This window comes from Salmo trutta, chromosome 18 (genome assembly GCF_901001165.1).
Source record: "Salmo trutta chromosome 18, fSalTru1.1, whole genome shotgun sequence".
In the NCBI taxonomy this organism is placed as follows: domain Eukaryota; kingdom Metazoa; phylum Chordata; class Actinopteri; order Salmoniformes; family Salmonidae; genus Salmo; species Salmo trutta.
Window position 1 is genome coordinate 4271015 of NC_042974.1, and position 27883 is coordinate 4298897.

Consider the following 27883-nt stretch of genomic DNA (forward strand, 5'->3'; position numbering starts at 1 on the left):
AATATTTATCAATAACATTAAGTGGGTTATATTAAACCTTTTATTTTCCATTACTCTTAAAAAACACACCTAGATTGACAGAGCAGTGTTCTCTATAATAGCATAGTGATAATGAATAAGATGCTGGTCTACTGGTTGATATCTGGTTCTGATCTTTATAATTGATGTTTCTTTGTTAGACCAATTGTCTCTTTCAGGAATAATGGAGACTGGACCAGACAGTCTGTTTGTGACCCTCCTGTTTCTCCTCCACAGTTCACACTCTGAGTCTGGTAACTACAGTGTTTATTCCCTCTGTCTGGTAACTACAGTGTTAATTCCCTCTGTCTGGTAACTACAGTGTTAATTCCCTCTGTCTGGTAACTACAGTGTTAATTCCCTCTGTGTCTGGTAACTACACTGCTAATTCCCTCTGTCTGGTAACTACACTGCTAATTCCCTCTGTCTGGTAACTACAGTGTTAATTCCCTCTGTCTGGTAACTACAGTGTTAATTCCCTCTGTCTGGTAACTACAGTGTTAATTCCCTCTGTGTCTGGTAACTACACTGCTAATTCCCTCTGTCTGGTAACTACACTGCTAATTCCCTCTGTCTGGTAACTACACTGCTAATTCCCTCTGTGTCTGGTAACTACACTGCTAATTCCCTCTGAGTCTGGTAACTACACTGCTAATTCCCTCTGTCTGGTAACTACACTGCTAATTCCCTCTGTCTGGTAACTACACTGCTAATTTCCTCTGTCTGGTAACTACACTGCTAATTCCCTCTGTGTCTGGTAACTACACTGCTAATTCCCTCTGTGTCTGGTAACTACACTGCTAATTCCCTCTGTGTGGTAACTACACTGCTAATTCCCTCTGTGTCTGGTAACTACACTGCTAATTCCCTCTGTCTGGTAACTACACTGCTAATTCCATCTGAGTCTGGTAACTACACTGCTAATTCCCTCTGTCTGGTAACTACACTGCTAATTCCCTCTGTCTGGTAACTACACTGCTAATTCCCTCTGTGTCTGGTAACTACACTGCTAATTCCCTCTGTGTGGTAACTACACTGCTAATTCCCTCTGTGTCTGGTAACTACACTGCTAATTCCCTCTGTCTGGTAACTACACTGCTAATTCCATCTGAGTCTGGTAACTACACTGCTAATTCCCTCTGTCTGGTAACTACACTGCTAATTCCCTCTGTCTGGTAACTACACTGCTAATTCCCTCTGTGTCTGGTAACTACACTGCTAATTACCTCTGAGTCTGGTAACTACACTGCTAATTCCCTCTGTCTGGTAACTACACTGCTAATTCCCTCTGTCTGGTAACTACACTGCTAATTTCCGCTGTCTGGTAACTATACTTCTAATTCCCTCTGTGTCTGGTAACTACACTGCTAATTCCCTCTGTGTCTGGTAACTACACTGCTAATTCCCTGTGTCTGGTAACTACACTGCTAATTCCCTGTGTCTGGTAACTACACTGCTAATTCCCTCTGTCTGGTAACTACACTGCTAATTCCCTGTGTCTGGTAACTACACTGCCAATTCCCTCTGAGTCTGGTAACTACAGTGTTAATTCCCTCTGTCTGGTAACTACACTGCTAATTCCCTCTGTGTCTGGTAACTACACTGCTAATTCCCTCTGTCTGGTAACTACAGTGTTAATTCCCTCTGTCTGGTAACTACACTGCTAATTCCCTCTGAGTCTGGTAACTACACTGCTAATTCCCTCTGTCTGGTAACTACACTGCTAATTCCCTCTCTGTCTGGTAACTACACTGCTAATTCCCTCTGAGTCTGGTAACTACACTGCTAATTCCCTCTGTCTGGTAACTACACTGCTAATTCCCTCTGTCTGGTAACTACACTGCTAATTCCCTCTCTGTCTGGTAACTACACTGCTAATTCCCTCTGTCTGGTAACTACACTGCTAATTCCCTCTGAGTCTGGTAACTACACTGCCAATTCCCTCTGTGTCTGGTAACTACACTGCTAATTCCCTCTGTGTCTGGTAACTACACTGCTAATTCCCTCTGTCTGGTAACTACACTGCTAATTCCCTGTGTCTGGTAACTACACTGCTAATTCCCTCTGTCTGGTAACTACACTGCTAATTCCCTCTGTCTGGTAACTACACTGCCAATTCCCTCTGAGTCTGGTAACTACACTGCTAATTCCCTCTGTCTGGTAACTACACTGCTAATTCCCTCTGAGTCTGGTAACTACACTGCTAATTCCCTCTGAGTCGTGTAACTACACTGCCAATTCCCTCTGAGTCTGGTAACTACACTGCTAATTCCCTCTGTCTGGTAACTACACTGCTAATTCCCTCTGTGTCTGGTAACTACACTGCTAATTCCCTCTGTCTGGTAACTACACTGCTAATTCTCTCTGTCTGGTAACTACAATGCCAATTCCCTCTGTCTGGTAACTACACTGCTAATTCCCTCTGAGTCTGGTAACTACACTGCTAATTCCCTCTGTCTGGTAACTACACTGCTAATTCCCTCTGTCTGGTAACTACACTGCTAATTCCCTCTGTCTGGTAACTACACTGCTAATTCCCTCTGTCTGGTAACTACACTGCTAATTCCCTCTGAGTCTGGTAACTACACTGCTAATTCCCTCTGTCTGGTAACTACACTGCTAATTCCCTCTGTGTCTGGTAACTACACTGCTAATTCCCTCTGAGTCTGGTAACTACACTGCTAATTCCCTCTGAGTCTGGTAACTACACTGCTAATTCCCTCTGTGTCTGGTAACTACACTGCTAATTCCCTCTGTCTGGTAACTACACTGCTAATTCCCTCTGAGTCTGGTAACTACAATACGTATTCCCTGTGTGTCTGGTAACTACAATACGTATTCCCTGTGTGTGTGAGCGTGCGACACTTGCATTTTTTGTTCAATGTTTTGAATGCACATTCAAATAAATTAAGTCTCACAATTTGTGTGTCTTTAGTGGTGGGTAATGTACCTACAGTCTGTGTGTCTTTAGTGGTGGGTAATGTACCTACAGTCTGTGTGTCTTCAGTGGTGGGTAATGTACCTACAGTCTGTGTGTCTTTAGTGGTGGGTAATGTACCTACAGTCTGTGTATCTTTAGTGGTGGGTAATGTACCTACAGTCTGTGTGTCTTTAGTGGTGGGTAATGTACCTACAGTCTGTGTGTCTTTAGTGGTGGGTAATGTACCTACAGTCTGTGTGTCTTTAGTGGTGGGTAATGTACCTACAGTCTGTGTATCTTTAGTGGTGGGTAATGTACCTACAGTCTGTGTGTCTTTAGTGGTGGGTAATGTACCTACAGTCTGTGTATCTTTAGTGGTGGGTAATGCACCTACAGTCTGTGTATCTTTAGTGGTGGGTAATGTACCTACAGTCTGTGTGTCTTTAGTGGTGGGTAATGTACCTACAGTCTGTGTGTCTTTAGTGGTGAGTAATGTACCTAGAGTCTGTGTCTTTATTGGTGGGTAATGTACCTACAGTCTGTGTGTCTTTAGTGGTGGTAATGTACCTACAGTCTGTGTCTTTATTGGTGGGTAATGTACCTACAGTCTGTGTGTCTTTAGTGGTGGGTAATGTACCTACAGTCTGTGTGTCTTTAGTGGTGGGTAATGTACCTACAGTCTGTGTCTTTATTGGTGGATAATGTACCTACAGTCTGTGTGTCTTTAGTGGTGGGTAATGTACCTACAGTCTGTGTGTCTTTAGTGGTGGGTAATGTACCTACAGTCTGTGTATCTTTAGTGGTGGGTAATGTACCTACAGTCTGTGTGTCTTTAGTGGTGGTAATGTACCTACAGTCTGTGTGTCTTTAGTGGTGGGTAATGTACCTACAGTCTGTGTGTCTTTAGTGGTGGGTAATGTACCTACAGTCTGTGTGTCTTTAGTGGTGGGTAATGTACCTACAGTCTGTGTATCTTTAGTGGTGGGTAATGTACCTACAGTCTGTGTATCTTTAGTGGTGGGTAATGTACCTACAGTCTGTGTGTCTTTAGTGGTGGGTAATGTACCTACAGTCTGTGTGTCTTTAGTGGTGGGTAATGTACCTACAGTCTGTGTATCTTTAGTGATGGGTAATGTACCTACAGTCTGTGTGTCTTTAGTGGTGGGTAATGTACCTACAGTCTGTGTGTCTTTAGTGGTGGGTAATGTACCTACAGTCTGTGTGTCTTTAGTGGTGGGTAATGTACCTACAGTCTGTGTGTCTTTAGTGGTGGGTAATGTACCTACAGTCTGTGTATCTTTAGTGGTGGGTAATGTACCTACAGTCTGTGTGTCTTTAGTGGTGGGTAATGTACCTACAGTCTGTGAAAAAGGTATTTTCCCCGTTTCGGATTTTCTCTATTTTTGCATATTTTTAATACTGAATGTAATCAGATCTTCAACCAAAACTTAATATTAGATAAAGGGAACCTGAGTTTACAAATATAAATGAAAAAATTATAGTCTACTTATTTAATTATTTAACTGTTATGCAAAACCCAATTCCCCAGTGTGAAAATGTAGTTGGTCCTTTACACTCAATAAGTGGTTGTGCCACCATTAGCACCGATGACTGCAACCAAATGCTTCCTGTAGTTGTTGATCAGTCTTTCACATCGCTGTGGAGGAATTTTGGCCCACTCTTGCATGCAGAACTGGTTTAACTCGTGACATATGTGTGTTTTGAAGCATGAACTGCTTGTTTGAAATCCTGCCACAACATCTCATTCCAAAAGTTTAAACGTGTTGCTTTTTAGCCATGTTCATGTAGACTTGTGTTTTGGATCATTGTCTTGCTGCATGACCCACCTACGCTTCAGCTTCACCTCACAGATGGATGGCCTGACATTCTCCTGTAGAATGATCTGATACAGAGCAGAATTCCTGGTTCCTTTCATTAAGGCATGTCCTCCAGGTCCTGAGGCAGCAAAGCATTCCAAAACCATCACACTACCACCACAATGCTTGACCGTTGGTATGAGATTCTTACTGTGGAATGCAGTGTTAGGTTTTCGCCAGACAGAATCGGACCCATCTCATCCAGCAAGTTGACTCAAGTTTGCCAGGAAGCACCTGGATGATCATCAAGACTCTTGGAAGAATGTTCTATGGACAGACGAGTCAAAAGTATAACGTTTTCGGACGACATGCGTCCCATTATGTCTGGCGAAAACCAAACACTGCATTCCACAGTCAGAACCTTACACCAACGGTCAAGCATGGTGGTGGAAGTGTGACGGAAGATTCCTAGAATCCGGAGGGAATAAGCAGGAAATCCTAGAATCCTCCAACCAGGATTTCTGGAATACCAGGTCATTTATTGAATGTTCCCAGAATTCTGCAACCCTAAGTATATTAAAATCTGCTGTTGATTAACATGTTGACACTGATGACTGACTTTTCTTTTTAATCTGCAGGTGTGATAATAGATCAACTCAAACTGCAGAGGGGTAAGTAGTGGTTTAATTGTCCCTAACCCAGATTACACACGCCTGTAAATATTCACTTAACAGACTTCTAATCTCCTAATTAACATGTTAATGATGTTCTCATTGTCTTCCATCTACTCTACATATTTACAGATGACTTGACAAAGGACAGGGGTAAGTAGTGTCTTCAGATCATCACTTTGCTACAATTATGTGAACCATTTTGTTCATTTGTTTATTTTTGGAGCACATTAAAGGTGTTCCTTCTGATGTTGGAACAGTGGTATGAGACAAGAGCCGGGATTCAATGCAAGGCGCATTATAACACAGCACACTATAACAGACTTTTAAAGGTATTTTATGCTTGAGTCGATGTGCATTCACCATGAATGCAATTTACGCGAACGTCGGGGAAAACATGTGCATTGTTGGCTGTATAGTGACAATGCTATATACAGGGTCAGTTCAATACCATACTATATACAGGGTCAGTTCAATACCATACTATATACAGGGTCAGTTCAATACCATACTATATACAGGGTCAGTTCAATACCATACTATATACAGGGTCAGTTCAATACCATACTATATACAGGGTCTGAGTTTGAGTTTATTTTATTTTTACAGGGACAGTGCACATTAATCAACGTTTCAGTAAAAGTGCCGGTTTTAGCCAGCCGGCTAATTTTCAACCGCAGTCCCTGGGCAGGTTAATAAAAACAATTACAATATAGACAATCATAGAACAGTGAGCACACGCAGAGTAACATAGGACAAGCAAGACAGCATAGACAGCATAAAGACAGAGCAACATAGGACAAGCAAGATGTAGCATACAGACAGAGCAACAGAACAAAAAGCAACAAGACAAAATCCATAAAAACAAAGTGTTTCCACACCTCACAAGCTACAGACAACAGACAACATGGAAAGCGGCAATACACAGCTAGGGATTATGTTCACAAATCTGATTGACCTTTAGCCATGTCTTCATGCATTTTGTGAAAGTGTGATATGTGGTGCAGTTATGTGTGTCTGATGGCAGTGTATTCCAGACATGGGACGCTCTCACAGAGAAAGCGGATTTACTAAAGGTGCTTTTCCTTAAGGGAACTATACAGTCACCTCTCATGGCAGACCTTGTGGATCTGCTGCCATATGTTTGGATTTTCTGTTTAACAAAAGTACTGAGTGGAGGGGGAGCTAGGCCATTTAGGATCTTGAATACAAGACATGCGTCGGTGTATTGCACCAGATTTTCCCAACTCAGGAGCTCATGCTTTCTGAGGATGTAACAGTGATGATGGCTATTGGGCTTCCTATCAGTTCAATACAATACTATATACAGAGTCAGTTCCAGTACCATACTATATACAGAGTCAGTTCAATACCATACTATATACAGGGTCAGTTCCAGTACCATACTATATACAGGGTCAGTTCAATACCATACTATATACAGGGTCAGTTCCAGTACCATACTATATACAGGGTCAGTTCAATACCATACTATATACAGGGTCAGTTCAATACCATACTATATACAGGGTCAGTTCCAATACCATACTATATACAGGGTCAGTTCCAGTACCATACTATATACAGGGTCAGTTCAATACCATACTATATACAGGGTCAGTTCCAATAACATACTAATGTCATGACGTTGGCTTGTGGGTAAGGTTTATGACCCCCCCCCCATAAATACCTTTCTCCCTTCCTCTCTGACCCTACTGAAGGACTGCTGTCCTGTTAAATATAGAAAGTCTGGGAACATCAAACAAATGGGGAAAGGAACCATATTTTGGTAATAAAACCAGTTGGAAATATGCTTTGGAACGTAATGAGTATGTAGGTCAGTTCAGTTGTCATCTGAGACATTATGACTGATGACAGGACGACATAAACTGTACCTGGGAAAGTATCCACCCTCTAGTTATCAGAGTCACATGGAATTGTTATGCAATTGAAATGCTTGATATTGAAATTGTTTGTTAGGAGATGAAATGTAATTTTAGCTTCCAAATGAGAGATTTGGGTTTTCATAAGGAAAATGCCCTGCTTGATCAGTGGCCCACCCCTGTGAAGAGGAGGGGTTATAAACGATGAAACACATCCTTCCCCCCTCTCCACTATATAAGCCTTTGACGAAAAGATAACCACGTTGTTCCAGTACGGGAGGTCTGCAGCCTCTACGTTAGAAGGACACACATGTCAAGGACAGAACTAAGCCAACCTCGGCGTGAGCTATGGTATGAACTGGCATGAACTTTGAGCTTATTCACTACAGAAGTGATACTTCCTAGCCGTTGAGTTAGCAGCGGCCGCTGTAGACGTGGGCTAGGAAAGGACGGACGACGGATCCAGTCTAACAAACAGACGAAGATACCACCACGTATCTAATTTACCACCAGAGACATTGTTCCGAGTACAGGAAGATCTGTTGGCCAACCCGGCCAGCATCTACGACCAATCTACCGAAGCGCAGCTCAGAGTAAATATTTATTGCATTTTCCTTTTCCAAATGGGCGGTAATTTAGAATGCATAAGATAATGTATTTACGATAGCATAGCTGCTGTTTGTGGTTCCTAAGTCTTCCCGCTCTTTCATTCAAGCCCAACCCCCTTTCCTTTGTGTAACCAGGTTCCGTCCACCGGGACGTTTTCTGTATGACATCATTTGTATTCTGTGTATATGTAATTCTGTGTGATTAGTTTAGATATTTAGTAAATAAATAATTAAACCCAATTTTGTATTGCTGATTCAACTTGTTAGCCAGGGTTCGTGAAGATAGCCAAGAATTTACAACTTTCATTATGAGACTGAAAATAAGATGAGGGTTAATATTGACTGCTATCGATGTAAAATATTACTAAGTATTTTAAGAGTTTATTCGGAAGATACCAGCTCTATAAACGTTCTTCCGTGGTGCCCCGACTTTCTAGTTAATTACATTTACATGATTAGCTTAATCAAGTAATATTAATTACAGAGAAAGAATTTTATAGGTTAGCATGTCATATCACTTAATCCGGCATAGCCAAAGACACGACACAATATACAGGGTCAGTTCCAGTACCATACTATATACAGTGTCGGTTTAATACCATACTATATACAGGGTCAGTTTAATACCGTACTATATACAGGATCAGTTCCAGTAACATACTATATACAGTGTCGGTTTAATACCATACTATATACAGGGTCAGTTCAATACCATACTATATACAGGGTCAGTTCCAGTACCATACTATATACATGGTCCGTTCAATACCATACTATATACAGTGTCGGTTTAATACCATACTATATACAGGGTCAGTTAATACCATACTATATACAGGGTCAGTTCAATACCATACTATATATAGGGTCAGTTCAATACCATACTATATACAGTGTCGGTTTAATACCATACTATATACAGTGTCGGTTTAATACCATACTATATACAGGGTCAGTTAATACCATACTATATACAGGGTCAGTTCAATACCATACTATATATAGGGTCAGTTCAATACCATACTATATACAGGGTCAGTTTAATACCATACTATATACAGGGTCAGTTCAATACCATACTATATACAGGGTCAGTTCCAATACCATACTATATACAGGGTCAGTTCAATACCATACTATATACAGGGTCAGTTCCAGTACCATACTATATACAGGGTCAGTTCAATACCATACTATATACAGGGTCAGTTCAATACCATACTATATACAGGGTCAGTTTAATACCATACTATATACAGGGTCAGTTCAATACCATACTATATACAGGGTCAGTTCCAATACCATACTATATACAGGGTCAGTTCAATACCATACTATATACAGGGTCAGTTCCAATAACATACTATATACAGGGTCAGTTCAATACCATACTATATACAGGGTCAGTTCAATACCATACTATATACAGGGTCAGTTCAACACCATACTATATACAGGGTCAGTTCAATACCATACTATATACAGGGTCAGTTCAATACCATACAATATACAGGGTCAGTTCAACACCATACTATATACAGGGTCAGTTTAATACCATACTATATACAGGGTCAGTTCAATACCATACTATATACAGGGTCAGTTCAATACCATACTATATACAGGGTCAGTTCCAGTACCATACTATATACAGGGTCAGTTCCAGTACCATACTATATACAGGGTCAGTTCCAGTACCATACTATATACAGGGTCCAACCAGCCAGTCAAAATGCTCTCAATGGTACAGCTGTATAACTTTTTGAAGATTTTATGGCCCGTACCAAACTTTTTCAACCTCCCTAGGGGGAAGAGGCTATGTCGTGCCTTCTTCTTGACTATACGTGTGTGTTTGGACCATTTTAAGTCTTTAGTGATTTGGACACCAAATAAACTTGAAGCTCTCGACCTGCTCAACTGCGGCCCCGTCGATGTGGATGACGACGTGCTCTAATATGGTTTCCGTGCCCACCACAGCACAGAGACAGCCTTAGTTAACGAGGTAAATGATCTTAGAGCCAGCACAGATGCCAAACAGCTCTCTGTCCTTGTACTCTTAGATTTAAGTGCTGCATTTGACACTGTCGACCATGATGTCCTTCTGGACAGACTGGAGATGTGGGTTGGTCTCTCTAGTCCAAACGTATTTAACCGGTCGAGAGTTTTTTGTCACCCTCGGTGAACATAACTCAGAGAAAATACACATCACATGTGGCGTTCCACAAGGTTCGATTTTGGGTCCGGTACTGTTCAGATTATATATGTTACCCCTTGACAGCGTTATCAGAAAGCACAGCATTGATTTTCACTGCTACGCAGACGATACACAACTACACATTTCTGTGTCACCAGAGTATTTTAGCTCCAAGGATAAATGATTAGACTATATTAGTGATTTAAATGCTTCGACTTTCTCCAGCTAAATCAAGACTAGACAGAGGTACTTATTGTTGGAGTCAAAGCACAGAGAGAGAATCTAGTCGCACATTTTAATTCACAGGCAATAAAGATAAAACACCAGGTAAAAAACCTTGGTGTTATTTTAGATTCTGAAATAAATGTTGAATCACACACCAGGAATGTGACCAAAATATAGCTTTTAACCACCTGTTTTTAAATCAATCCACGGTTGTGCACCCCAATACATGTCAGACATGCTTTTAAGTTATGTACCCAGTAGGTTCCCTTAGGTCCTCTGGCACTGGCCTTTTAACTATTCCAAAGCCGAGAGGGACCAAGAGACATGTAGAGGCAGCCTTTAGTTATTATGCCCCCAGCCTCTGGAATAGCCTGCCAGAGAACCTGAGGGGGACCAAGAGACATGTAGAGGCAGCCTTTAGTTATTATGCCCCCAGCCTCTGGAATAGCCTGCCAGAGAACCTGAGGGGGACCAAGAGACATGTAGAGGCAGCCTTTAGTTATTATGCCCCCAGCCTCTGGAATAGCCTGCCAGAGAACCTGAGGGGGACCAAGAGACATGTAGAGGCAGCCTTTAGTTATTATGCCCCCAGCCTCTGGAACAGCCTGCCAGAGAACCTGAGGGGGACCAAGAGACATGTAGAGGCAGCCTTTAGTTATTATGCCCCCAGCCTCTGGAATAGCCTGCCAGAGAACCTGAGGGGGACCAAGAGACATGTAGAGGCAGCCTTTAGTTATTATGCCCCCAGCCTCTGGAATAGCCTGCCAGAGAACCTGAGGGGGACCAAGAGACATGTAGAGGCAGCCTTTAGTTATTATGCCCCCAGCCTCTGGAATAGCCTGCCAGAGAACCTGAGGGGGACCAAGAGACATGTAGAGGCAGCCTTTAGTTATTATGCCCCCAGCCTCTGGAACAGCCTGCCAGAGAACCTGAGGGGGACCAAGAGACATGTAGAGGCAGCCTTTAGTTATTATGCCCCCAGCCTCTGGAATAGCCTGCCAGAGAACCTGAGGGGGACCAAGAGACATGTAGAGACAGCCTTTAGTTATTATGCCCCCAGCCTTTAGTTATTATGCCCCCAGCCTCTGGAATAACCTGCCAGAGAACCTGAGGGGGGACCAAGAGACATGTAGAGGCAGCCTTTAGTTATTATGCCCCCAGCCTCTGGAATAGCCTGCCAGAGAACCTGAGGGGGACCAAGAGACATGTAGAGGCAGCCTTTAGTTATTATGCCCCCAGCCTCTGGAATAGCCTGCCAGAGAACCTGAGGGGGACCAAGAGACATGTAGAGGCAGCCTTTAGTTATTATGCCCCCAGCCTCTGGAATAGCCTGCCAGAGAACCTGAGGGGGACCAAGAGACATGTAGAGGCAGCCTTTAGTTATTATGCCCCCAGCCTCTGGAATAGCCTGCCAGAGAACCTGAGGGGGGCCTAAACTGTGGACATTATTTAAAACACATTTTTAGCTTTTCTTTTCCTCAGTCTGCTTTTTAGTTGTTCACTTTGTGTAATTCTTTTGTTTTTTGTATCTGATGTTTGTTGTCTAGTAGATATTTCAGCTTTTATTTTCATCGTTTTTAATTTATTTGTTACTGTAAAGCACATTGCGTTGCATTCCATGTCTGAGATGTTCAGTATAAATTATTTTATTTTATCCAGTTCATCAATTTGCTAATATGATTAGAACCACATGTAGGAAAATATCTTAAAGGGACAATCTGCGTTTGGTACATACATTTGTGCGCTTTTAAATTAACGATATATACCCATTGATTCCTGAAGAATATAACTTATAAATGCATCTGGAGCTTAGTACAACGTATCCCATTAGAACCCCATTAGAACCCAAAATACAAGCTTATTTTACTCCATATTTGTATTTGTAAACAAACTCTGTATAGCCTCAAAACATAGTTAAAACTGTAATTTCATGTATGGTCAGTCCTTGCATCCAAAGCTCACCTTATGAATTTGTGTGGTTTCATTTCTTCAGCTCAATCCCTCAGCTGTTTACCAAACAAAGTGACGGGAGGCCGTTTAGTTATTTGAATCCCAGATTGCCCCTTTAAGGATAATGGGATAGTGATGCTCACCGGTAAAGAGGGATGAGTGTTTGTGGAAATGTATTTGATTTGATTTCTTATTTCCGTTTTGTGTGTTTGATATTTGGGTTTGTGACAGTTTTTTCTCAAACCTGTTCCCACTGCCTGTATACATTTTCAAGGATGCCTTTGCACATTCTAAAGATATGAAATGAATGTGACCTATAGTTAACTGGTGCTTAATAATAACATCTGTGGAGGAAAACTATGGACTGTAAAATGTAAGGGACTTTCTATGGAAAAACATTAGACATTAAAGAGCCTATAGAAAGGTTTGAATGCCTTGCGCTCCTTGGCTGTTCCTTTTAATGTACATTCAAATGGAAATGATTTAAGAGGTACATGTGTGAACGTGTGTTTGTCCGTGGTGAGATTCAAACACGTTAACACTAGATTATTACACTAGATGTTTACGTTATACGTCCACCTCGACCAACCACCCTCTTTTCAGTGTTGCCTTATGTAACCAAACCAAACGTAATTTATACAAATTTGAGTGTTCTGGATTTACGTTTACTAAATTACATCTAGTCTAGTAATGTAACCTAACATAAACATATCATACTATATGAATGGAGTGGCACAGATTTAAGTAAACTATAATATGTTTTACTTGGGTTCCAGACCTCTCTGTGTCACATGGTCCTGACATCAGCCAGGCTTGGAATCCACAACCAAAACTTACCACCACAGTTCACACCCATGTTATCTGATTCTGAGCTCACTATGCAACAGTTGTGTGCAGCTATGCAGTTGAACAGGTTCTTGTTCCAAGGAATAGAAAGAATAAGAAGGTAGTTTGATCACATCACAATAGTTTGATCACAGAACACTAGTACATTTATCAGACAAGGCTGCAGTGCCTCAATAGCACTGATTCAACCAGGTAAATGTATCAGCTAGCTGTCTTTTGAAATGTCTTATACTATGTTATCCATTGTTATTGTAGAATTAATGCTACAGTATTGCTTTCCTGGTTTCAACTTATGTTAGTCTTTCTCTTTATGATGAATGTAATTGTCTTCTTCAGGAATGAAGGTGACTCAACTGGACTGTCTGTGTGTGATTCTTCTACATCTCCTACACACAGCAGGCTCTGGTACAGTAGAATACACATTTAATATCTCACTGCCTTTAATACCTCTGTGTGTGTGATTAATATGATCTCATTGTGTCTTTAGTCACTATTGTGGTCTTAAGGGTTCTACACAGTCTAAACAAACGGAGCCGACGGAGGTCCTTTTGCTTCTCTGTCTACATAGTTCTACGTACTTTTGTCAGTCGGCTCCGTTGGGTAAACTGTGGAGATCCCTTTAGGGTGTCTGGCCTGAGGTGATTTCCTCTCCTAGTCTCCTTTCCTTCCTCTGCACTGATGTAAAAACTCAACTAAAGGTGAATGCAACTCTTCTGTAGACATCCACCCTATAGTACTACTATATATATTACAATGTAAAGTACTACTATATATACTACAGTGTATAGTACTACTATATATACTACAGTGTATAGTAGTAATGTACTACTATATATACACTACAGTGTATAGGACTACTATATATACTACAGTGTATAGGACTACTACATATACTACTGTGTATAGGACTACTACATATACTACAGGGTCTAGGACTACTATATATACTACAGTGTCTAGTACTACTATATATACACTACAGTGTCTAGTACTACTATATATACACACAACAGTGTCTAGTACTATATATATACACACACTACAGTGTCTAGTACTACTATATATATACACACTACAGTGTATAGTAGTGTAGTACTACAATATATACTACAGCGTATAGTAGTATAGTACTACAATATATACTACAGTGTATAGTAGTATAGTACTACTATATATACACTACAGTGTACAGTAGTATAGTACCACTATATATACTACAGTGTATAGTAGTAGAGTACAGTACTACATTACTACGACATATAGTATAGTACTACTATATATACTACAGTGTCTAGTACTATGATATATACTACAGTTTATAGTAGTATAGTACTTCTATATATACTACATCGTATAGTAGTATAGTACTACAATATATACTACAGTGTATAGTAGTATAGTACTACTATATATACACTACAGTGTACAGTAGTATAGTACTACTATATATACACTACAGTGTACAGTAGTATAGTACTACTATATACACTACAGTGTATAGTACTACGATATATACTACAGTGTATAGTAGTAGAGTACAGTAGTACAGTACTACGATATATAGTATAGTACTACTATATATACTACAGTGTCTAGTACTATGATATATACTACAGTTTATAGTAGTATAGTACTACTATATATACTAAAGGGTCCACGATATAAACTGCAGTGTATAGTAGTATAGTACTACTATATATACTACAGTGTATAGTACTACGATATATACTACAGTATATAGTAGTATAGTACTACTATATATACAACAGTGTATAGTACTATGATATATACTACAGTGTATAGTAGTATAGTACTACTATATATACTACAGTGTATAGTAGTATAGTACAACGATATATACTACAGTGCATAGTAGTATAGTAGTACTATATATACTACAGTTTACAGTACTACTATATATACTACAGTGTCTAGGACTATGATATATACTACAGTGTATAGTAGTATAGTACTACTATATATACTACAGTGTATAGTACTACTATATATACTAAAGTGTATAGTAGTATAGTACTACCATATATATACTACAGTGTATAGTACTACTATATATACTAAAGTGTATAGTAGTATAGTGCTACTATATATACTACAGTGTATAGTAGTATAGTGCTACTATATATACTACAGTGTATAGTAGTATAGTACTACGATATATACTACAGTGCATAGTAGTATAGTACTACTATATATACTACAGTGTATAGTAGTATAGTACTACTATATATACACTACAGTGTACAGTACTACTATATATACTACAGTGTCTAGGGCTATGATATATACTCCAGTGTATAGTACTACTATATATATATATATACTACAGTGTATAGTAGTATAGTACTACTATATATACACTACAGTGTATAGTAGTATAGTACTACTATATATACTACAGAGTATAGTACTACTATATATACTACAGTGTATTTCAGTTCAGTGCAGATGACAGAGGAGAACACTTTAAACTGTTACTCCGTCTTTTCTCTTCAGAGAAGTTTGAGGTTCTTGGTCCAACTGATCCTATTGTTGCTGTAGCTGGTGATGACATCATTCTGCCCTGTTACCTCAAACCCAACATCAGTGCTGAGGACATGACAGTGGACTGGCTGAACCTGGACTTCATAGACGGTCGTGTCTTTCGTTACCAAAACCACAGAATCATACGAGAGGATCAGATTCCCTCCTACATTGGAAGAACGTCACTGTTTAAAGAGGAACTGTGGAGGGGAAACACCTCTTTGAAACTGACCAGGGTACAAGGCACTGATGAGGGACGTTACAAATGTTTTATTAAGGCAAAGAGCTGGTATGATGATTTCACTATTCAAGTCCTCGTTAAAGGTGAGGTTTATTTTCATGTTAATGTAATAATCTAACTACAGTACAATGACATCACCTCTTTCCTTCATATTACTGGATACAGTATGTGTCTATTTGTTCACAGCCTGTCACCAGGTAACATCCAGTCTATCTGTGTGTCTGTAGCTGTAGGATCCAAGCCAGTGGTGTCCATTGAGGGACACAGAGAGGGAGGGATGGGTTTGCTGTGTGAATCAGAAGGCTGGCACCCTCAGCCTGAGCTGCTGTGGCTGGACAGTGAAGGAGTCCATCTCTCTGCTGGACCTCCTGAAACACACAGAGACTTCAAGGGATTCTACACAGTGAAACAACATGTCATTGTCCAGGAGACTAACACCAACCGCTTTACCTGCAGAGTCCAACAGAGCCGGATCAATGAGAAGATAGAGACAGAGGTTCACCTCCCTAGTGAGTAACAACATAATATTATTTAGACATGAAACACTAGAGATATTGATGTGTTAATGTACAGTATGTGTTTTAACCAAAGGCTTTGAGACAACAATACAAAAGATTAGTGTTTATTATGATACACTCCACTACTCTTGTTGGTAGTATAAGTACCAAACCCTGTTGTTGATGTGTATTGATGTGTGGTAGTATTAGTACCAAACCCTGTTGTTGACGTGTAATGATGTGTGTGGTAGTATTAGTACCAAACCCTGTTGTTGATGTGTAATGATGTGTGGTAGTATTAGTACCAAACCCTGTTGTTGAGTGTAATGATGTGTGGTAGTATTAGTACCAAACCCTGTTGTTGATGTGTGGTAGTATTAGTACCAAACCCTGTTGTTGATGTGTGGTAGTATTAGTACCAAACCCTGTTGTTGATATGTAATGATGTGTGTGGTAGTATTAGTACCAAACCCTGTTGCTGATGTGTAATGATGTGTGTGGTAGTATTAGTACCAAACCCTGTTGTTGATGTGTGGTAGTATTAGTACCAAACCCTGTTGTTGATGTGTAATGATGTGTGGTAGTATTAGTACCAAACCCTGTTGTTGATGTGTATTGATGTGTGGTAGTATTAGTACCAAACCCTGTTGTTGACGTGTAATGATGTGTGTGGTAGTATTAGTACCAAACCCTGTTGTTAATGTGTAATGATGTGTGGTAGTATTAGTACCAAACCCTGTTGTTGATGTGTAATGATGTGTGGTAGTATTAGTACCAAACCCTGTTGTAATGTGTAATGATGTGTGTGGTAGTATTAGTACCAAACCCTGTTGTTGATGTGTAATGATGTGTGGTAGTATTAGTACCAAACCCTGTTGTTGATGTGTAATGATGTGTGGTAGTATTAGTACCAAACCCTGTTGTTGATGTGTAATGATGTGTGGTAGTATTAGTACCAAACCCTGTGGTTGATGTGTAATGATGTGTGGTAGTATTAGTACCAAACCCTGTTGTTGATGTGTAATGATGTGTGTGATAGTATTAGTACCAAACCCTGTTGTTGAGTGTAATGATGTGTGGTAGTATTAGTACCAAACCCTGTTGTTGATGTGTGATAGTATTAGTACCAAACCCTGTTGTTGATATGTAATGATGTGTGTGGTAGTATTAGTACCAAACCCTGTTGCTGATGTGTAATGATGTGTGTGGTAGTATTAGTACCAAACCCTGTTGTTGATATGTAATGATGTGTGTGGTAGTATTAGTACCAAACCCTGTTGCTGATGTGTAATGATGTGTGTGGTAGTATTAGTACCAAACCCTGTTGTTGATATGTAATGATGTGTGTGGTAGTATTAGTACCAAACCCTGTTGCTGATGTGTAATGATGTGTGTGGTAGTATTAGTACCAAACCCTGTTGTTGATGTGTGGTAGTATTAGTACCAAACCCTGTTGTTGATGTGTAATGATGTGTGGTAGTATTAGTACCAAACCCTGTTGTTGATATGTAATGATGTGTGGTAGTATTAGTACCAAACCCTGTTGTTGATATGTAATGATGTGTGTGGTAGTATTAGTACCAAACCCTGTTGTTGATGTGTAATGATGTGTGTGGTAGTATTAGTACCAAACCCTGTTGTTGATGTGTGGTAGTATTAGTACCAAACCCTGTTGTTGATATGTAATGATGTGTGTGGTAGTATTAGTACCAAACCCTGTTGCTGATGTGTAATGATGTGTGTGGTAGTATTAGTACCAAACCCTGTTGTTGATGTGTGGTAGTATTAGTACCAAACTCTGTTGTTGATGTGTGGTAGTATTAGTACCAAACCCTGTTGTTGATGTGTAATGATGTGTGGTAGTATTAGTACCAAACCCTGTTGTTGATATGTACTGATGTGTGGTAGTATTAGTACCAAACCCTGTTGTTGATGTGTAATGATGTCTGTGGTAGTATTAGTACCAAACCCTGTTGTTGATGTGTAATGATGTGTGGTAGTATTAGTACCAAACCCTGTTGTTGATGTGTAATGATGTGTGTGGTAGTATTAATACCAAACCCTGTTGTTGATGTGTAATGATGTGTGGTAGTATTAGTACCAAACCCTGTTGTTGATGTGTAATGATGTGTGTGGTAATATTAGTACCAAACCCTGTTGTTGATGTGTAATGATGTGTGTGTTTTAGGTGAGTTATTTGATTACGCAACCCCATTGAGAATGGCCTTCATTGTGTTATGCTGTCTGGGAGCCGTCACTGTGATTGGTTTATCTCTGGCTATCTACTGCATATGCATTAAGAAAGGTAATGGAGAGATGATATGAATGTTTAATTGTTAGAAATAAATGTCTGCAATGCTTTTTTCAACCTCAACACATTCACAGTGGTTGTATTCTATGGATACAGGATAATATACGACACCTGCAGGTGATTAACATGTTGACACTGATGACTGATTGTTATTTTTCATCTGCAGGTGTGATAATAGATCAACTCAAACTGCAGCGGGGTAAGTAGTGGTTTAATTGTCCTTAACAAAGATTACACACATGAGTGTAAAGATTCACTAAACAGACTACAGCTTCTAATTTACATGTTAATGATGTTGTCACTGTCTTCCATCTACTCTACATATTTACAGCTGACCAATCAAAGGAGGGGGGTAAGTAGTGTCTTCAGATCATCACTTTGCTACAATTATGTCAACCATTTTGTTTTTGGAGCACATTAAAGATGTTCCTTCTGAAATTGGAATGATTTCATAGAACAGGATGTGTTGAGGCTGTAGAGGACCACTAGACTAGAGAGAGGTAGTCTCTGATACACCTGGATCACTGATGGACCAGTCACATAAATGTTGATGTTCTAGAACAGGATGTGTTGAGACTGTAGAGGACCACTAGACTAGAGAGAGGTAGTCTCTGATACACCTGGGTCACTGATGGACCAGTCACATTTATATAATTAAATTAAGAAGTGGTGGTAGGGTAGAATATCTTTACTGGAGAAGTTGTCTCACAGAGGTACGCTGGACTCATTTAGGTGGTGGAACTCAATTAGGATTTGTGACGTCAGAGAAGTGATATGAGACAAGGAGTCCCAGAGAGAGACTACATCTTCTAGTGTTCATGTTAATGATGTTCTCACTGTCTTCCATCTACTCTACATGTTTACAGATGACCTCAAGAAGGAGAGAGGTAAGTTGTGTCTTCAGATCATCACATTGATAACATATAAACCAATGTCTCTTCTATAGATGTAACTTCTATTGAAGTAGAAAACACATGTTGTGCATATTAATGTTCCCTGACTTTTATCTGATGATGGAACATTGATATGAGACAAGGCGTCCCAGAGAGAGACTACATCTTCTAGTGTTCATGTTAATGATGTTCTCACTGTCTTCCATCTACTCTACATGTTTACAGATGACCTCAAGAAGGAGAGAGGTAAGTCGTGTCTTCAGATCATCACTTTACTAGATTTATGTAAACCATTCTGTATTTTTTTCAGCACAGTGGCAATCGGTAGTTGCTACATCCATTTTGTTGTTGTTATAAATACATTTTGTACCCATTGAATCTTGGAGAATATAACTTATTAATGATTAAAGAGATTAGTTTAACTGTTGTACCCCATCAGAACCCAAAATATAACCTTGTTTAATCTCACTGATTGTAAACAAAGTAAATGTAAGCAAACTCTGTACAGCCTCCATACATCCTTGCATTTGAGAGTGATATTATTTCTAAAGACCCTCCCTCAGCTTTTTACCAAATCAACAGTGCCTTTTGTGCCATCACCTTTTGTTATTGGCTATGGCCAACTTCTGATTGGCCATAGGTGTTCCTTCTGTTGGAACAGTGGTATGAGACAAGGTCCGGGATTCACTGCAGGGCGCATTATCACACAGCACACTATAACAGACCTTTAAAATAATTTAAAATTATTTTAGGCTTGAGTTGACATGTGCAGTGTTAACCATGAATGCGATCTCCGCGAATGCCAGTGGAAAATGCCTTTAAAAAGTATTTTGTCAGCTGTGATGTGCCCTGCGGTATAACGCACAATGGATTGAATCCCAACCAAGGAGTCCCAGAGAGAGACTACATCTTCTAGTGTTCATGTTAATGATGTTCTCACTGTCTTCCATCTACTCTACATATTTACAGTTGACCTCTGGGAGCAGAATAGTAAGTACTGTCTTCAGATCATCACTTTACTAACATCACTACAACCACAAAAGTACAATTTTCTTTAATTTAACAATTTTAATTAGGAAAACACTTTAAAGAAGGTAATTTTGAGCTCATTGAGGATGCTCCTTCTGATGTTGGAACATTGATATGAGACAAGGAGTCCCAGAGAGAAACTACTGTCACGTCCTGACCCTAGTAAGATGTCATTTTCTATAGTAGAGTAGGGCAGGGCGTGACAGGTTGTGTTTTGGGTTGTTCTATGTTTTCTATTTCTATGTTGGGATTGTTTGGGGTTGATCTCTAACTGGAGGCAGCTGATCCTCATTGCCTCTGATTAGAGATCATATTTAAGTAGGGGTTTTTCCTCATTGTTGTTTGTGGGTTATTCTCTTTTGAGTAGTGTGTTGTCCTCTCTGCCACGGTTTGTTGTTTGTGTGTTTTCAAGTATTTAAGTGTATTGCAGTTTCACGTTTAATAAATATGTGGAACTACAAACACGCTGCATTTTGGTCCGCTCCTTCAAACAGCCGTGACAACTACATCTTCTAGTGTTCATTTTAATGATGTTCTCATTGTCTTCCATCTACTCTGCATTTTTACAGATGACCACAATGGGAAGCTAGGTAAGTAGTGTCTTCAGATATTCACTTTGATAACATTATTAGAACCACTAGAATTGTCAACCATTTTAGATGTTTTAATTTGAACTACAGTCCAGGTCATGTGATTCTGCTATTAGATGAAGCACAGGGATATTCACATTAATCTGTTATATAAATAAACATATCTGACATTGTATTCCCATTTGAACTTTGCTGTGCTTTAAATTAGTTCAAAGCGCAGTGATACACATTTGGGTGACAACAAAACCAAAAATCAAACATTGTTTTTCCACTGGAATTTGGTTGTGCTTTTAGATGGTTTTAAAGCATAGGGAAAACACATTGGAAATGTAAATCACTTATTGCCGTCTTTGAGTGGGTGTATATACTGTCGGTTGTAATCTCATTGCTCAGCGTCTCAATCTAATATTAACCTGTTATCAACATTGAAATGACGTAGTGTGCCCAGTGGGTAGTCTCTGATACACCTGGATCACTGATGGACCAGTCACATTAATGTTGATGTTCTAGAACAGGATGTGTTGAGGGTGTAGAGGACCACTAGACTAGAGAGGTAGTCTCTGATACACCTGGATCACTGATGGACCAGTCACATTAATGTTGATGTTCTAGAACAGGATGTGTTGAGGCTGTAGAGGACCACTAGACTAGAGAGAGGTAGTCTCTGATACACCTGGATCACTGATGGACCAGTCACATTTATTTAATTAAATTAAGAAGTGGTGGTAGGAATATCTTCATTGTAGAAGTTGTCTCACAGAGGTATGCTGGACTCATTTAGGTGGTGGAACTCAATTAGGGTTTGTGATATGAGACAAGGAGTCCCAGAGAGAGACTACATCTTCTAGTGTTCATGTTAATGATGTTCTCACTATCTTCCATCTATTCTACATGTTTACAGAGGACCTCTGGGGCCCAGAATAGAAAGTATTGTCTTCAGATATTCACTTTACTAACATTTAAACCAAATGTCTCTTCAATAGATGTAACTTCTAGTGAAGTAGAACACACATAATGTTGTTCACATTAACGTTTCCTGACTTCTATCTTATTATCTATGTCTACAGCTAAGGTTGAAAAGGACCTCAAAAGTCAACTGGGTAAGTAGTGTCCTTCATATCCCAGTGTCTTCAGACCCTAGAATAATGTTCTAGAACAGGATGTGTTGAGGCTGTAGAGGACCACTAGACTAGAGAGAGGTAGTCTCTGATACACCTGGATCACTGATGGACCAGTCACATTTAATGACTGAAATTAAGAAGTGGTGGTAGGGTAGAATATCTTCATTGGAGAAGTTGTCTCAGAGGTACGCTGGATTCGTTTAGGTGCGTGGAACTCAATTAGGATTTGTGATATGAGACAAGGAGTCCCAGATCATCACTTTGAAAGAATAATGTGAACCATTTTATAAAGGCAATTCCTAATCCAATTCAAAACTTACCATGAGGCCACAGGTTTGCGATTCCGACGTCAGACACGCTTTTAAAGTAACCACAAAACAGGGAATCCAAAGCTCCGATCGTGTAACAAACAAATGTTATAACTTGGTGAAGGGCCTTCAACCTGTGGTGGTCTGAGTTCTCACCTGCATTTGCATAACCAGCCCTCTGGAGTCTGGGTGGTTTGTGTGACTTGCCCCCATAAGCCACAAGTTTAGTATTTAGGCAACGGCTTCTCTTCCTGGGGTCCAAACAGGAAACAAAACAATAAAATAAATACTATAACACTACATAATACAATACAAAATATATAAAGTCTGTCTCTTCACAGTCCTCGTTATGCCGTAAGGTGTTCTGGACCTGGGGACTGTGAAGAGACCTCTGCTGCTTGTCTTGTGTGGTAGCGATGAGTGTCCTAACTGTGTGCCAACTGCTTGAACAGACAGTTCAGTACCTTTAACCCATCAACACTTCGCACAAAGACCAGAGTCATCCCGATGAGAACCATGTCCCCAGACAAAGTTTCTACTCTTTCTTGTCAATGTCTGTCTCTTGCAACTCAGTAAGATTATCTTTGGTCCACTTCTTCCAGATCAAGTCTGACATGCGCTAGGTTACGAAACATTAGGAACACCGTCCTAATATTGAGTTGCAACCCTTTTTGCCCTTGAAACGGCCTCAATTTGTCGGGGCATGGACTCTACAAGGTGTCAAAAGCGTTCCACAGGGATACTGGCCCATGTTGACTCCAATGCTTTCCACAGTTGTGTCAAGTTGGCTGGATCTCCTTTGGGCGGTGGACCATTCTTGATACACACAGGAAACTGTTGAGAAATCAACACTCAACTCATCTGACGTCAAAATCTATAGACCTTTTATCCCTTTTATTTTCTTTACAAAACAATTGAATGTGCCGTCTTTGATCAACTTTCTCTCTCAGAACGACTTGACCTTAATCAGTCAGGCTTCAAGACTGGTGACTCAACCGAGACTGCTCTTCTGTGTCAGAGGCTCTCCGCACTGCCAAAGCAGACTCATCTGTTCTCATCCTCCTAGATCTATCCACTACCTTTGACACTGGAAACCATCAGTAGAGAGGATCTGGGTCTGCACCACGTTCTCTCACTACTGGTGTCCCCCAGGGCTCGGTTCTAGGCCCTCTCCTCTTCTCTCTATACACCAAGTCACTTGGTTCCATAATACCCTCACTCTTCTCCATCACGGTTGACAACGTCAGTGTCGCCCTCCCAGAGTGCAAAGAACCTAAACGTGATCCTGGACAACAGTCGTTCTCTGCAAACATCAAAGCAGTGACTTGCTGCTGCAGGTTCATGCTCTACAACATCCGTACGACCCTACCTCACACAGGAAGTGCCGCTGGTCCTAATCTAGGCACTTGTCATCTCCCTGGACTACTACAACTCGCTGTTGGCTGGGCTCTCTGCTCTTGCCATCAAACCCCTGCAACTAAACCAGAACGCTGCAGCCCACCTGGTTTACAACCTTCCCAAGTTCTCCCATGTCACCCTGCTCATCAGCACACTCCACTGGCTTCCAGTTGAAGCTCGCATCCTCTAGAAGACCAGGGTGCTTACCTACATAGCAGCAAGAGGATTTGCCCTTCCCTACCGTCAAGCTATTCTCAAACCCTACACCCAAGCACTTCATTCTGCCACATCTGGTCTATTGGCCCTCCCATCCCAGTCCTTCTCTGTCCTGGCACCCCAATGGTGGAACCAGCTTCCCCCTGAAGCTAGGACAGCAGAGTCCCTGCCCATTACATTTACATTTTAGTCATTTAGCAGACGCTCTTATCCAGAGCGACTTACAGTAGTGAATGTATACTACCGTCAAACTCAAAAGGTTTATTTTAAACACACGGTAAAGGGATGTGAGAAAAGGGGCTGAGCTGGACCCAAGCAAAGAAACAATAAGCCAAAAACACCCCTAAACTAGACTAGCCTATTTCAAGAACAGTTAGCTAACTAACCAAAAATACAGTGGGTGGTCCGCCCAGTTCTAACTAACCAAACAGTCAAACAACAAAACAATACTCACAGGATTACCGGACAAATGTGACATGTAGTTGCAAAAACAAAAGAGATCAATATAGCGAGAGGGACACAGAGAGATTGAGAGAATGAACACAAAGATTGATCTGGGGAGAAAACAACTGACTGGGTTTTTAAACCAAGGGAAAGGGATGTGATTGGTTGAGGGAAAAGGAACAGGTGTCTTCTGTTTGGGGACTGATGAGTGATTGGGGAGTGATTCACCTGTGAGGGGAGAAGGGGAGAGAAACGAAAACACACACAGGATACATACAGGATACCTACAGGATAACTGTATCCGTAACAGTCTGCTTTTCGCCGCTCCACAATGATTTCTCGACTCAGCGCGCAAATCCAACAACAAAAGACACGCACGATTCCAAGCTTACAAGTTCCACGAATTCATCCAACATATAGAGCAGAGCCAAAACGGAAGAACAACCACAATCCTCTCCCCTCTATTCACAGTGAATAGCTCAAATCAAACAGTCACAGAGCTTCAATAGCATCAGTCACTTCTAACACTGTCACTGGGAACATCCATTTACAGTTGAGGAGTTACACTAGTTTTACTTTGGTCAGATGAAATGTTCGACTCTTTACCTCCGGTCGTCAGCGTTCCATTCAGCGACGTTGTTTTCAAATTTAAAGGCAATTCGTAATCCAGTCATGTGATGTCGCCGTCAGACGCGCTTCCAAAGTAACCACAAAACAGGGAATCCAACGCTCCTATTCTGCTCTACCAAGCAAAAAGGCAGCAACTGCTAATTTGGTCGAATTAGTTAACGTAATTTTTGAATCATTAAATACATGCTTAATCATGTGGACAAGTATCCTGCCTCCATTGTGTTTAGGAGAATATTGGGGTCATGTTAGCAGTAACTGCATAAAGTTACTGTGAAACCAAGGTAAATAAAAGCCATTTTTGTCAGTTCCACACCATGAGCAGTTACTGCCTTTTGCTTGGTAGGGCAGTATAGTGTAACAACAAACAAATGTATTTGCCAGACACAGGCTCCACGTTTCCAAAACAGGTAATTTCATAGGATACAGAGTCCATGATAAAAACAAAGTATCAGATTTAAACATAAAACAAAAGGGTATATAGTAGCAACTTTCTTAGTTCATGTAATAATGATTAAAAAACTAAGGTAACTCCATACCTGAGTCCTAGCTGACCCATAATGTATGGTAACTCCATACCTGAGTCCTAGCTGACCCATAATGTATGGTAACGCCATACCTGAGTCCTAGCTGACCCATAATGTATGGTAACTCCATACCTGAGTCCTAGCTGACCCATAATGTATGGTAACGCCATACCTGAGTCCTAGCTGACCCATAATGTATGGTAACTCCATACCTGAGTCCTAGCTGACCCATAATGCAAACGTTCTCAATTTGAATATGAACGAGTGCCCTTTACTCACTTACTGTTTCCAAAACGAACCCCTCATTTGAAAAGGTTCTTCAAAGTACCCCTTAAGTCTACAAAGGTTAAAAAACAAACGTGTGTGTGTGTATATATGTGTGTTCTTAAATGAACCTTAAGGTAATTTTTTTTAACCTTACAATATCCTAAAAGATCCTACAGGAACCTTTTTATTTTTACAGTGTAGACTAGAGAGGTAGCTAATACAAAACACATGTTGATTCCCCCTTGGACACCACTGATGTGTCTAATTGACTATATGCATCTGTTTATCTGTAGAAATACTGGCTTCTCAGCTGGGTAAGTATTAAGGCTTTGTTACCTACTGTATATGATGGCTTTATACTGTATATGTTAGCTTTGTCAATGGAGTTGTGATGAGTGTGGGGACTGTACCTCCGACTACATCAAGTCCCTATCAGGCGACACAATGTCCATTCTTAAACTCTTGTACCTGTTTGTCCTGTGTAATTGTGACTTTGTATGCTGAAATCCATAGTTTATTAAAGTAGAATTTTACGTGACCTCTGCCAAAGGAGACGTTGTTTGTTAACGGTGAGGGGGCAGCCCGTCATTGCACGGCTGATTTATTTACATTTTTAATTTTTTTTGTTTGTTTTGGCAGGGGAAGCCTAGAATTAAATGTTTTATGAAACTATGGATTTCCAGTCCAACTGACAACGCTATAACAATCAGGATAAGCACAGCTACACAGTACGCCAAACTTCTTCAGCCTACCATCCCGTTAGCGGGATCATTTTCCAGCGAAAACTCCTAGCGACATTAGCATAACGAAATTCAATATTTTTTTTTTTTTTCAAATATAGGGCTGTCTCATATCGTTTTATAGATACACCTCTCTTGAATCGACCCTCGTTGTCCGATTTCAAAAAGGTTTTACAGGAAAAGCACAATATTAGATTATGTTAGAGGAGTACATTGTAAAAGTCGCATCATATGAATTTTCCGAGCAAGCACACCCATCACATATAACCAAAAAACAGCTAAATGCAGCACTAACCTTTTACAAACTTCATCAGATGACACACCTAGGACATCATGTTACACACAGCATGCAATCTTTTATTCAATAAAGGTCATATTTCTATATAAAAACAGCATTTTACATCGGCACCTGAGGTTGACTAACTATTTTCCCATATAATGCGTCCCGGGAAACAGTGCTACAATTTTATAAATTACTATTCGAAAACGATTTTTTTAATATATATTGTCAATCTAAGATTTATAGATGAATATCTCTTGAAAACACCTGTCAAAACAGATTTTAAATTAACTTTACAGGGTAATCACACTTTGAGATCAAATGGGATGCGATACCCAGAAATTGAGCTCGAAAACCTAGCTCGGCGCCATCTTTGAACATTTGAGCAAGTAACATCTGATATTGTATAATATCGCCAATAATCCCTCACCTTTAGTTGTCTTCATCAGAAAACACTTCCCGATGTCCCAGGTCCATGACAAATGTATTTTCGGTCGAAAAAGTCCATGCTTTATGTTCCATTAGCTTCCTGTCGTTAGCGCGTCCTAAGGCTGTAATCAAATGTTGTTCCGTGCGCGGCACCTGTCTAACGCAAAATGACTGTTTACGGTAAGTTAGGGTCGTTCAAACATGTCAAACGTTGTATCAAGTAATCGTCAGGGCCTGTTTCAACAAGAGAGCCAATCAGATTCGAGTGGGACGATGTCATTGTGTTTCAAAA

At 40.2% G+C, this 27883-nt stretch overlaps 1 protein-coding gene across 5 annotated transcripts in view; it reads left to right on the top strand.

Annotated features, from left to right (window-relative positions):
* The first annotated feature begins 183 nt into the window (after positions 1-183).
* LOC115152781 (butyrophilin subfamily 2 member A1) overlaps positions 184-27883 on the top strand; it is a 40259-nt gene continuing 12559 nt past the window's right edge. The window contains exons 1-13 of one of the 5 annotated variants that reach the window (XM_029697569.1): positions 13157-13324; positions 13469-13537; positions 15647-15997; positions 16142-16423; positions 18600-18716; positions 18889-18921; positions 19054-19074; positions 19589-19609; positions 19841-19861; positions 20585-20605; positions 21214-21234; positions 22302-22334; positions 26436-26456. In XM_029697569.1, coding sequence (XP_029553429.1) covers positions 13471-13537; positions 15647-15997; positions 16142-16423; positions 18600-18716; positions 18889-18921; positions 19054-19074; positions 19589-19609; positions 19841-19861; positions 20585-20605; positions 21214-21234; positions 22302-22334; positions 26436-26456 — 1009 coding nt within the window. In that variant the 5' untranslated portion in view covers positions 13157-13324; positions 13469-13470. Of the gene's footprint in view, positions 273-13156; positions 13325-13468; positions 13538-15646; positions 15998-16141; positions 16424-18599; positions 18717-18888; positions 18922-19053; positions 19075-19588; positions 19610-19840; positions 19862-20584; positions 20606-21213; positions 21235-22301; positions 22335-26435; positions 26457-27883 lie in introns of those variants that run through there. The other 4 variants (XM_029697571.1, XM_029697568.1, XM_029697570.1 and 1 more) reach the window with 4 other exon arrangements.